Source organism: Balearica regulorum, chromosome 13 (assembly GCF_011004875.1).
Source record: "Balearica regulorum gibbericeps isolate bBalReg1 chromosome 13, bBalReg1.pri, whole genome shotgun sequence".
In the NCBI taxonomy this organism is placed as follows: domain Eukaryota; kingdom Metazoa; phylum Chordata; class Aves; order Gruiformes; family Gruidae; genus Balearica; species Balearica regulorum.
The window spans coordinates 13,266,228-13,279,712 of NC_046196.1; the positions used below are offsets into that span (position 1 = coordinate 13,266,228).

Genomic DNA, 13,485 nt, shown 5'->3' on the forward strand with positions numbered 1-13,485 from the left:
CAGCAGGCAAGCCCTGCTCTCACACAGACATGGTCGTGTACCTCTCACACCACCTTCTAAGAACTGACTCTGCCAGCCACCAGCAAAGGAGGCAGTACCGATACACCCCCCCCCCCCCCCCCCCCCCCCCCCAGAACGTATCTCCTCGCCTTTGGAAAGACACACCGGATCCATCCATCTGTTGAATTCATGTCCACCACCACCACCAAGTCAAGTCAGCCTAGGGACCCTTCATGCTCTAGGTCTCAAGCAAAGTGCTTGCACCTCGTCCTCTTCTTCTCCCATACACATACGAACACAATTCTACCTTAAGAGAAATCCCAGTTCTGGACCAGAGAAAACTCTTCTTCTATTTAAGGATCCTCCTTTCACGGTAAGGATCCTCCAAATTTCCAAAAAGTGGATAACAACAATACCACTGTGATCCCATCTGTACACAGCAATGGCACTGTAATGCGTAGAGCATAAACCACCAAATTCCCACAGACAGCATCTGTCTTACTACAAACAATGGACCATTATCTTGTAAATAATTCTGATTAAGCTGCAGCATTTTCCCCAAACAAACAGTAGGGGAGCAGAGGGTGAGGATTTTTCTAGTGGGAGTGCCGGTTTTCTCCTTCCCCAGCACTGACACTGTTTTTTATTCAACTGATTGGCCCCCTCCCCTCCCTGCTCTGTCCCCCATGGCTCGGTTTTCATCTTCTGACCTTATCCAGCTGTCAATCATTTTGGCAACTAAAGAGGGAGCCGTCATGTTAATGGGATTCCCACCTCTATCCTTTGGGAAAGCTTTTCTGGTTTGGTGGTGGGTTTTTGTTCACCCAAACGTACAGTTCTATAATGATTAGTGAATACACCCATAAACTCTCCCGTTATTAAATAGTTTTCATGTTAGGGGATGTAAAAATCAGCCGGACCGCTGGGTGCGTGTTGGCGCCGCTCAGAGTTTGGGATGTCTGGTGTGCCGGTGATGCGTCTTGGTGCGTTTGGCACCTGGGTGCACACCGCACGGGAGCAGACTTTGCTGGGCAAAAGCTGTCGCGCTCTTCAAACTCCCTGCAGAGAGCGCAGAGCCCGTGACGGGGAGCGGGGCTGGGGGCTGCCAGCCCATGCTGGCGGGGTACCTGCACCCGCGGGAGCAGCACACTGCGCTCCCCCCCCCCTCCACCTGGCAGGCTAAACCAGCAACAGGTTTACCACGAAGATTTGAAAGGATTTACTAGCAAACCAAGCGCACAGGCAGGACCAGGGTTCACTGTGCAAAGGGACAAGTGAAACGACACAATTAGGGCTAACGTGGTCCTTTCTCCTAAGGTCCACAAACTGGTCTATGTGAGCTGAGGAGAGCCCCTGAGAAATCCTGAATTTCATCTTTAACATGTTCATTCAACGCACAAACCTTTTCTTATATGTCTTTCTTGATAAATGCCTCTATATGGCTGAAGTGTTGGTTTTCCTTCCCTGCATCCTCTTAACTTGCCTTGTTATACATGTGAGCTGTTCGGGATCAAATGCACTTCCTGGCTTGAATAAAAAAAAAAAAATATATAAAGCAAAGCAGCAAGGACTAATCTAGCACGGTAATGTTGAAAAGCAGGCAATAAAAATTTTAACTTACAAGTAGCAAATGGAAGTCACTGCCATTCAATTAAAAACCACACAGCAGCCAGTTCAGCCACCAGATCAGCGAGCGGGAGCGGGAACGCCGGGACCTGCCGAGCACTGCGGGGACCAAACGCTGAGCATCACGCTGACACTGAAAAGGAGGGGACAAACCGTGGCAGAGAGCGCGGCAGGTCCTCGGTCCAGCCCTCGCTGGGGCTGGCGTGCTGCGGCGATGGTCAAAAACTGGTGGCTCAAACCAGCTGGCACTCCGAAGAGCCCCGAGGTCAAAATTCATGGATTCGGTGGAAAGACGTTATGGCCAAAATACCGCAAGGCTCCTGCAGGTGCAGAGAGGCGCCGAGCGCCGGCCACTTGGCGTGGGTAGGGGCGGCGGCTGAAGGCGGGTTTCAGCACCGGCTTCGCCGCACCGCGCTGCTCACAAAGTCGAGCTCATGAACGCTGCTGGGATTTGGAAGGGATGTACACACCCAACATATATTTTAAATGTGTGTTTATTTTCATCAATAAATTTTTATAGCTTACTGTAGTTATATCAGAGAAGGAAGCATTTATACACTGAGGACTTATATAATGTTCTTCATCTTCAAAGTGCTTTACAAACATTAATTAATTCATTTATCCTCACAGCACTCCTACCAGGGAGATAAGTACTATTATTTTCCATTTCACAATGGAGAATCCAAAGCGGAAAACTTATTTTTTTCCATGGTCAGTGAGCGAATCACAGGTAGACCTGCAGGAGGAGCGAGGGCTGCCAGCTTCTGAGCATGAGTCCCCCCTCCCCAAATCTTATTTAAAAGACTCGAGTTCTGCCAGAGTCATGGCACATACCGGGATATGCCTTGGGTTTTTCCTTCAGTAAGAGATAATTAAGGAACAATTCCCTCTCTGATCCCCAGCATGGCATGCTATTTTCTACCCCAGTGTTGCTCTGCGAGCAGAACAATGGCTGTTCTATGCAGGGAACGGCGCTACAGACGCCCCGGATCAGAGGAGATCGGCTTAAAGAAACTTGCTGGCCCGCGTCTCGCTCCGTGGACAATGGGGCGGGTTAGGCGGCTGTGGGTGCAAATGCCTGACGTGGGGGCGGCTTTAGAAACACCTGTTTGCAAATGGCAACGCTGCGGGCAGGGGCACCTGTCAGCTCGAGTCACTCGCGTCCAGCATACCTATCTAGAGATTCCACGTAGTAGAATTGCTGCGGTTTCCGGTATTTGGTCTCAACCCTCCGTGTACTCCTTTTACATGCGTGCGGGAGGGATCTGTAGTGCTCCCAGTTCACCTCCGTGGTGCTGCTGTAAATAAACCTCTGTCTGCTCTTGCCAGCAAATGTGCGGCGGCTTCAAATGGCAGTAACAGGTACTGTGAGCCTGAAAGGCTCGATTTCAAGGCATCTCAAAAAACACAATTGTGACGGTGTCTTCCAGGGAAGTGTTCAGATCAGAGAACTTAGATCAACATTGGGCATGACAAACTGGGAGAAAAAAAAATAATCCTAATTTTATAATGTTTGAGAAAGACGTGTTTCACCTGTTATAATCCTTGCTGGTGAAGACCTTACCCACCCTGCGTTTCTTCCCGCTAGTTTCTGTTTTGACAATAATAAAAATGTGCAAACCCCCAAACCTGCTAGGTAATTTCCTAGCTCGGAAAAGACAGATTCATTAGCAAAATAAACTGCCAAGTTAAGCCACGGCACATTGCAGAAGACACAACCACGTCCTACGCGGGAAAGGCCCGTACCTAGACGTCGCTTTGGAACAACCAGAACAATAGTTTAGTGAGGAATGTTTTTTGCATATGACTCATCAACCCTTGAAAAGAGGATTTCTTACATAATACAAGTGCTGACACAGCCTTCACTTGAGTGGTGTGACTGCAGCTGTATAATTACAACTTTAGATTTGATGTTATGGACCTTAGGTTATGCCATTCAGACAAATGCTCCATTGTATTACAGAGATATTTTTTCCTTAGTCATATTGCCCACAGGACAATAAGGACTATATTCACAGCTCACTGCATAGAAGTTTAGGCATAGAACAGCCAGCGGTATTACACAAGATGAGATTATACCCTATGGGGGTTAAATGGATTCATAATTGCCACTTTTTCTTTTTTTTTTTTTTTTCCTTTGCTCCTAGTTGATACTTTTTTGGAAGTGCTCTCCAAATAAAAGGAAGAACAATCTCACACTGAGTCTGGATAAATGTTACAGTTGTCTCACAAATGCTGTATTATTTCTAGCCCTTCCAAAATAATATAATTGTCCTACTGCTGAACTACAGATTTTTCTCAGTATGACACAGAATGCTAAAATGTCAGGTCCTGACTCATGGTGTTTTGGTGGAATAAATAAAAAGTACCAATATGCTATTCAAAACTGACAGCATTAATGAAGATGTGACACTGGGAGCCCTAGTCATGTTTTCCTTTAGCTTCCATCGCGTACCCAGTGGTGCACCAAACAGGCCACCACCTCTGGGTCCCACCCTGGGAACACTTACCATAGACCCGAGCGACACCACTGGGACTGATGCGACTGGTTGCTGGTTATCCTACGCTCGCTTTCTTTTGGGTGAGTCGCCTGGGGGTCTGAGCAGTGAGGCTAGTCTCAGGACGCTTATCGCACGCTCTTTCCGTGCGAAACAAAAAGGAGAGTTCAGTGCTACCTGCAGTATGGACGACTGTGCCTTAACGTAAGGCTGGGCAAGATTAACCACCAAAGATCGCTCACGGGCTGCGTGCTCCCGGTATTTCTCCGCTGGGACAGACGTCGTATGCCCGTGACTCACTAAGGCTGTATTTCCAGCTGCAGGACTGGACCCAAACATGCAGCTCACTCTGGCCAAGCACCCAGGCACTAATACTTACACACTTAATCCATCTCACATTACTCATTTTTAACCCGGTGGCCTCCACAAAAATTTCTGCTGGATTTCACTAGTGACAGAGGAGAACCAGGTCCCACGTTCCCGATGTATTTTCTGTGACAGAGGAAACAAATCTAATGCCCCCCCCTCATATACCTGCCTAACCATACAGGCGTCGTTCTAGCCACAAACCACTCCTGCCTTAGAAGACTGCGTTTTTAATAAATCCCCTTTACAAAGGGAGCTTTGCAGAGTTTGCCTCTCAAAGCATCAAGCAACTGCGGATTGCACGAGTGGTCTTTGGTCTACCAAAAGGTACAACAGTTTCTCACAGAGTTTTCTTGAATGAATTAACAAAATGACTCAAAACTGCACTAATGGTTAACAGCTTTTTTTTTATTAGCAACACTGAGATAAGTTATTGAAGCATTTTAGTATTGTTTTACATTCCATTCAGAAGTGACCTAACTTGTAACTCCATATACATTTAAAGATATAGTTTGACACTTATTCAGAAAGCAACAATTATTAAAACTTACATACCTTCATTACCAGGAAACCTTAATATAATTTCTAATTACTTCCAACAATACTCTATTCCAAAGCACATGATAACCCACTAGAAGTTTACACATTTCACTTCAATCACAGGTTTTAAAGTGTGGATGTCAGAGTGCTGTTCATTGAATTTTACTGTCTTTCTTGGTTAATATTGGAAAACCTGGCACAATATATTAAGCTAGAAATATTGCTTAAAGAATATGAAAAAAGATAACTACAGTATTTTTTCCTGCTAAAGCATTACAAAATACAGGACCATTAAAAACTCAAATAGAAATGACAATAAATAACCTTAAAAATGTTAAGAGAATTTTCACTCATACTAAAGTCCTTTCCCTAAGCTTGCCAAACACATAAATAACAGAACATATTCAGGACCTCTATTTTTGTACTATTATGATGGTGTGTTATATATTGTGGATGTACTGTGTATACATATATTAATGCTTACACTTAAGGTATATATTTTTTCTTTGCTGAAACAATTAATAAGCCTCAGGTAATCATTTATCCCTGGTACTACAAGTATCTAGATAGGTGGGAGCAAACCCCAGAAATTCCAGATATGCAATACTGTGCATAACAAGATCATCTCTGCATAAAGATATTCTAAAGTTCCTTAGATTACAAAGACGAATTTGGTTATTTATTTCTGAAAGCCTGTAACATAAAATTATAATTGCTGTCAAATTAATTGTTTAAAATTGGCCTCATAATAGGTATTAATCGTACACTTAGTTTTGACTTACAAGGATGTCTAAATTGTTTGTGTTTATGAGCAGTTATAGGAAATACTATACCTCAGACACGAGAATATATATATTCCTGAACCAAAACACAAACCAGAGCATTGTCTCACTTTGGAAAGATCTGGAAACATCTCTACGCCTCTGCCTAATCCTAAATTATACTTTAAATTCGACCTGGATATGACAAAACCAATAATAATATATTGTTTGGGAGATGAAACTCAGAGTAAAATCATTCAGTTCTAAGCTTACATCATTATTTTGTCTCTGCAAAGAAAAGAAAAGCCTTTCTGTGCTAGGGATTTGCCTTGGTGCGGCCGGCCACTGATGTCTGAAATCAAGGCACATACCAAGGCCTCCTTTTGCAAACACAATCCCCCTTTCAGATCTGGTGCGAGGAGGGACTGAATGCCTCCAGTTTCACTGGGACTAGAAGGTACTCAGCATGTAGCTCAATCAGGTATTTTAGGGGTTAATTTCCAGAAACAGAAATGGAATGGGAATGTTACACCGCAATATGAAAAATGGTAAGAAATAAAGGTTTTCAACAGTAAACAAAATGGTGGTACCAAACTTATCACCTGATCGATTTCTGATACAACAAAATACAATCAAATTAAATTACATGAATATAACGATGTCAAATAAACGCAGGACCTGATTCTGCAATCCTTAGTCATGTAAGTAGTCCCACTCATCGGGAATGAGGGATGCAAGACTGGGTCCTTAGCTTCTGCTTAGGAAGTCAATGTTGATTCAGACAGTATCTTTTCTAGCCAAAAATATGCAGCAAAAGGAAAGTAACATAAACAAGGCTAAATGTCAACAGTGTTTGCAGACTTACAGACACCATCCATTTGTTTGTACTGAAATGACTAGCGAACCATTTGGCAAATACAACGCTATTCACAGACCGGCCCTTTTATCCAGCAACACAAACTTCACTGGATCACTGGCATTCCCAGTTAATTAAAAAAAGGAAGCAAGCCATATGAGTTTGGTTTGATATTGCCATGCAAATGGCACTGCGACATCCAGAAGTGGGGCTGAAACGCAGGCACGGGACTGAGGTCCTGATCTCCCGTTCAGCGGTACGGATCCTATGCTCAAAGCTGGCCTTGGACCTCCTAACTGAACTAAAGAAACCTCTTCAAAATCACCATACCGGGGGAAAGAAAAGTCTGCGTAAAACTTCCACATCATTTCATTCTGCCTTGAAGGAAAAAGAGCATTCTGGTTACTCCTTCAAGTGCAGATCAGGGCAAAAATGTGGGTTGCTGAATTGCGTTACAAGCTACTTGAAGTGGGCCGGAGTACTACAACTTGCTGCAGAAGGATGACCTTCCAGTGCCTCGGAGCTGTCCTAGAGCTTGGATATATCAGGCCTTTTGCTTCTGTTTAATACGGATTTTATAATTTAAAAGAGCTGCAATAAGGATTCGAGCTAAGCCACCACAAACAATTAAACATCTTTTTTCTGTTTTTTATATGTTGGTGGTAGTTCTGAAGGGGTTAGCATTATAATCTTTTTGGTTTTGACACCTGTGGCAATAAGCAATTTACGACGACTAAATTCACTATTTAAACATTGGGGTAGAGCACTATAATTATGTGACAATAAAGCTGTAATAATCTGCCACAATCGATCTTCCCCTTGCCCAGCCCTCTTGTCTGTGCTGCGGTTCCACATTTGGAAGGTATTTCAGAAAGTTACAATGCTGAACATTTTAATAATTCTGTGCAACGTTGAACGCTTTCTGCTCCAAAGGAAATTGAAAGTGCTGAGCCCTTTGCAGGATCAGAACTCCAAAGCTGCTACCGTACATCAGAAGGGCCCTGCCCTGTTTTCATACAGTGGAAGAAGTGATAACGGGGTGGAGCCTATGCAGGAGAAAACAGCACTAATTGCAGAGGAAAGCAAGCCTGAATGGAATCAAATTAGACTTATAGAGACAACATGGAACTAATACTTTTGGACATCATTAAGTGTGGGTTCAATAGCACTAACCCATTAAGCAACCAGCTAATGCCCAGGACTACATCTGGCCAATAGTTCTGTAGCCCACCAGCTCTTCTTTGAAAGCTAAATACTTCCCAAGCAGAAAATACAAGTTTTACCATCTTAGACACAAAGCAGAAAAATTTAAAGGAGAGGAGCAAGAGAAAGGAAAGGGTCTCGTCATAAATAGATGCTATGCAAATCACAATTAAATTAATGACTTGGAGCAGGAGGTAGAAGACTATTGCGATACAACTACATGTATATGGGAGGACAAGCAGAGAAAGAGAAGAGCATAAATGGAAAGGAAAACAGATCTTCCAAAACTTTACAAAGTAGGTCTAGAACCTCCGAGCGTAACTTCTCGAATGAGCAAGGGCTGTGAAAGCAGAGTACGTGATGCTCAAGACAGTCACCGAGCTATGGAGCCATCACCCTGGGCTTCCCCTCCACAGTGGACTACTGGCTGCCAAGCAGCAAGGAAAGGCATGTCATCTTCTCTGAAGCCATGTGGTAGCAAAGATTAACAAGATTGGCTCATAGGTGTAGTCACTTGGAGACTCCAAAACCAAGTACAGGTCAGGAGTAACTCTAAATTCATCAACGGTATTTTTTTCTTTCTTTCTGTTCCTTCCTATTCTGCTCTATATGTAAAAGAGAAATATTACAAGAATTTGTGATTTTTCTCAGCAGCATTTTGACATGGAAATTTCTGTATTATGCAGTAATTATGGTTCTTTCCTAATTGTGTCTTTCATCCCTACAGCCTGAAGCATGATAGGAGCATAAATGAATTATGTGTACATCATCAGTCTCTCTCATTCTACGTATAAGGAAACTGAGGACTGCTTCCCCCATGTGTGGTGCCTTTCCAAAACAGCAATGTGAGTTGGTGGCATTCTCCTCTAGAAATTAAACCCTTTTCATGCCAAGATTTGTGTTTAAAAAACTGACCCATTATCTTAAGGTAAAATCTGCCAACTAAAAATGATCCACATGGATCACTGAAAATCCCAGCTTGTTTTTACGCAGCCAGAAATTTAACTCAATTAGCCTGGCCAATCAAAGATGCAATCTCAGCTAACTGAAGCTGAGATATTTTATTTCATTTCTATTTCCACTGTATTCTGACTGCAGAAAGAACACCACGCCTTGCTGTCTGGATTGTGCAAGGAGTGTATCAAGTGTATCAGTGTCCTCTCTTGAGATGTCAACAACCCACACATCATTGGCTGTGAAAGGAAAGGCAAATGCAGAGAGTCTCCCAAAATACAAAGGAACATGAGAATCATGCCCTGGAATTGGGTGCCGGAGATGGGTCTCAAGTTTTCTGATCTCTCGGGCAGTAGAAGAGACAAAGGGAACCATGAGTGAGGTCATGGGCTTTGTGAGAGAAGCAAGGAAATCTAAGAAATGAACAGGGTGCTCCCGATGGCTAATCTGCAAGCACAGAAACATCAGGTGAGATTCCCCGCACTAGCATGCACAGATGGAGTGTGATTTCACAGTACAAAATGTCACTGAGAAAATGAAAACTCCCCAAAACCACTACTTTTAAGTGGGCGATGTCCAAGCCAACCAAATAAAAAGAACTACTGACACAGGGCTTGTTCATAATCATCCACTTTTGCTGTGAGATATTGAGAAAAATGAAATAATACATTTAAATAGTCAACCTTAATACTTATATTCTGCAAACACGCAGTAGGATGTCAGTAAAGTATTTTAAAAAGCTATTTTTGGAGGGGGGAGAGAGGACTCGCACTGCATTTTCCATTAAAAAATGGCTTAAAAAGTAGAACAGACAAGCTTCTGTTGTTTTTTTTTTTTTTTCTCCTTCATACTTCAAGTCAAATCCATTATCACTGGGCAGAGCTTGTGAAAGGGATATGGTCTTTAAAATCATATAAACTCAAGCCATCATAAAATGTCTGTTGAATTGATTGGAAGATGAAACAAAAAACTAATGGAAGTAACATGACCTCACTTCAATAATAATGTTAGAGGGGTTTTTTTGTTGTTTCAAAAATCTTATGTCTGGGAAGAAGTATAAAGATATTTTGTACAAAGCAAGTAATCTTAGTTCTCCAATTTTTTTATTTGTTTGTTTAGAGAGTCATTTCTCTGCTGTATATTTTTTTTTTTTGTAACTGAATTGATTGTACTCCACAAATCGAGAGAAAAAAAAAATCCAAATAGGATTTTACCAGCTGCAAATTAAATCAACTATCAACTATTTTCAAAATATCAGTAATGTAACTGCTGATTTTGAAGAATCTGGAAATATTTCCAACTATCTGAATTGGTTGTCAGTGCAGTGAGACACAGAAGTTTACGAGTAAGGCCACGCAGATATTTGGGCTTGTGATTCAGTTTAAGTAATGACAACGTTGTGAAGCCAAAATGCTCTAAGAATACAGGTTAGGAAAACTTTGTGAGGAGAAATCAGACCTTTTTATCAGGCCAATTACCACACTTGGAGAAGCAGAGAGGGGCCTGAAGAAGGCGTTATGGCTTTAAGCACATATACTATCACAGTGAAGTCAAACAAAGCTCCCACTAACCTTAAGTTAACCAGGGTAACCACTCTTAAGTGTTTGCAGATTTCGGGTTTCCTTTTATATTGTCAGGATTTGTAACTGTTGATCACATTTACTTCTTTTTTTTTTGAACTTGAATACATTTTATTATGCATGTTCAGCTCTGACAATGAGTTTTTTGATTAGTTTGAAGGTTAAGTGAAATGAGCATTACTGAAGTTTTTGTGTCCTTTGCTAACTCTGCTTTTTAAAGTGATACCATTTTTCAAAGGTTTTACATTCTAAAATCTTTCAAACAAGAACTATGCTGACAAAATTGAATATTGAATATTATGCTGATAAATTGAAAAATCCTCATTCTCAGTTGTTCCAAATAGATTTAATTTTTATTTTTGTCAAATATGATATGTGTGATATGAGGAAGTAAAACTGCAGTTTTGTAAATCAGACTAATAAGGGTAAAAGGTGGTTTTGTTTGTTTGATGTGTTGTTGTTTTTTTAATTACCTGGAGGCGTATTCTTAATTAGGCAAATCACAATTTGCACAACTGCTAGTTAGAATAGTGAAAATGGTTGTGGGCAACTACTGTATGGGTGCCAGTGGAACAAACCAGAAAAGTATAACTAAAAAAAAGGGGAGGGAAAGAAAAGAAAAAAAAAAAAAAAAGGCTCTTCACCACAGGTAGACGCATTCCATCCACTTGGCCTCTAATTTCATTAATATTGTGGTAACTGAACGCACCCCAATTCAAAGAAAGAAAGGAAAAAAAAAAAAAAGAGAAAGCAAGGTTTGCTTGGCAAAGCATCCAGTGTTTTTCTTGGGTTCTTACTGATATCAAAATACTGAAAAGTTTGCAAGTTACCATGTGAATTTTTTAAAACTTTTTCCTCCTTTGAGTATGCTAAAGCAGTAAGTATCCCCTTCAGATGCCACTAGCACAGATAGTCTATATTGCTGCTACTCTAGTTTAAAAGCAAGTTCTTTCTAAAATCCTGTATAAGTATATGCATGCAGCACTGCTGATTTCAATGGAGTAGACCACATATAAGACTAGAATTTGGCCCACAGGTTTTAACATTTAAAAAAATGTATTACTAACAAACATGACTAAGTATATTTAAAGAGCAGCTTCGTGATTCTGCACAAGTGTTTTCTGAAATGGTCTAAAAGAAGGTCTAAAACTTACCACACAAGTCAGGTCTCTTGATACATCCACTAGTTGCTGTGCTACTTGCAAGTCCATTAAAGGCTGCTAAGCCATCAGAGCTGTAAGCTCTTAGGACTGACAACATGTTCATCTGCTTCTCCAGGACCTGTGGACCCTGAACTTGTTCGGGTTTCATCACTCCTTGTGCAGTTTCATGGGAGGATAGAAGATTCTGACTGTGCCACTGCTTTTCTGACGCTTGAGGCAGTGGTGATACAAGCCCTTGTGTCGGTTGTGAGGTGACTGCACTTTGTATATTGTCGCCTCCTTCATTGCTTTCTTTATTTAGGGCAGACAACTGCTTATTCATAATATCTGGTTCTGCGTCAATGTCCTCATCTTCAATGTTTTCTTCCTTGGAAGATTCCATATCCTCAGATGAAGCTATGTCAGAAAGGTCATCAGTAGCACTTTTATTTACAGAGTCAGAGAGCAGAATATTTGGGTCATCTTCGGATTGTGTTTTTATTTCGGATTCATTACTGGTGCAAGAATTTTGTGTTCCCGTGCCAATAACACCAGGATAAACACCAAACTGCTTATAGAAGTCTGTTGTAAAATTACAAAAAGTGGATTCCATGTGGCTGGGCCAGGCAGTGCTCTTTTGCTCTCCCAGGGTCTCTTTATTTTGTCCTTGGGTCATTTTCTCAGAAGCTGAGTCCAGCTGGCTCAGCATGTTTGAAACTACTGCCTCCTTGCTGGACTGCACAGAAGAGGGGAGCAAGCTCACTTTATTAACTGAGGCTGAAGCTTCTCTAGGTTGGTCTTTGTTGTTCCCTATGATGTTGTCTTTACGTTTAGCCTTGCCCAAGTGATTGGCCTGGAGGTGCAGAGCCATTAGTTCCATAGATGAAGTTGTGAAGGAACAAAATAAGCAGCCGTGCCAAGCAATATTGTCTTGCACAGTAACAGATGAACCTGGAAGGGAGGCTGCATCTGGCCTTACGGATAAGTCAAGAGGTTCGTATTGTGACTTTTCTGTTTTTCGCTGTGAGGACTTGCTATTTATCTTTTCCTCACCACCATCTGAGCCCAGAGCTTTTCCTGAAAGCGGATCTGATAGAGCTTTGTCCTTCATTTCTTTTTCCTTCTTCAAAGAACTTAGGACAAAGCTGTCCATGAAAGCTTGCAAAGACCCTTGAAAGTTCACACCGTTCCCAACCATGTTCTGGTAAGCACGACCAAGTTCAGAGAAGTGTGTTCCTTTGGAAGAGATGTCTGAACTCTTCATGTTTTCTGAAGATACTTCAGATGACATGCCAGCTGCTTGTCCTTGCTGATCTCCAGAAGACAGCATTCCTGACGTCCACTGCTGCGAGACCATGCCACTTCGGAAATCAATACCAGGAAGCCCCTTGAAGGCTCCTCTCAATATATCTGGTCTAATAAACACAGAACTTTTACTTGATGTCTCATCTTTGTGTTCTTGACTAGCAGTCTGCCCAGAGAGTGGTCCTGCTCCATTCTGTCGCTCCCGATGGTGCCGTTCCAAGTGGTATTTGAGGGACGCAGACTGAGTACCAGCATAATCACAATGCGGACACTTGTAAGGCTTCTCACCTATAGGTATGGATAAAGAGAAAAATATAAAGAAAGAGAGTTAACTGTACTTTGGTGTATGGATGAGTGAAGAAAAAGAAAAGTCAATGTTAGCTGCTTGAAAACAAGAGGATCTTACAGCTAATAATTCATTTTTAAAAAAGAAATGCCTTTAATTGCAGACTAATTTATAAACTGAATATTTCTCAAATGGGTTTCCAGAATGTGGGGCTATTCAGGAATGACATGGTATCTACACACAATTAGCCATCTTTTTCTTAATCTAACATGTAGAAAACTGTTGTAGAATTAAAAGCTATGATTATGAAAATGAAGCATAACAATTTCAACCACAGTAATCATTAAAAGTACAAGTTTAAAAAAAAG

General features: G+C 41.6%; 1 protein-coding gene across 3 annotated transcripts in view; it reads right to left on the reverse strand.

Moving 5' to 3' along the window:
* The window catches only part of ZNF536 (zinc finger protein 536), a 352,810-nt gene that overhangs the window by 112,373 nt on the left and 226,952 nt on the right, over positions 1-13,485 (reverse strand). For all 3 annotated transcript variants that reach the window (XM_075765690.1, XM_075765692.1, XM_075765693.1), the window contains one exon: positions 11,539-13,119. In XM_075765690.1, the coding sequence (XP_075621805.1) occupies positions 11,539-13,119 (1,581 nt within the window). The remainder of the gene's footprint in view (positions 1-11,538; positions 13,120-13,485) is intronic.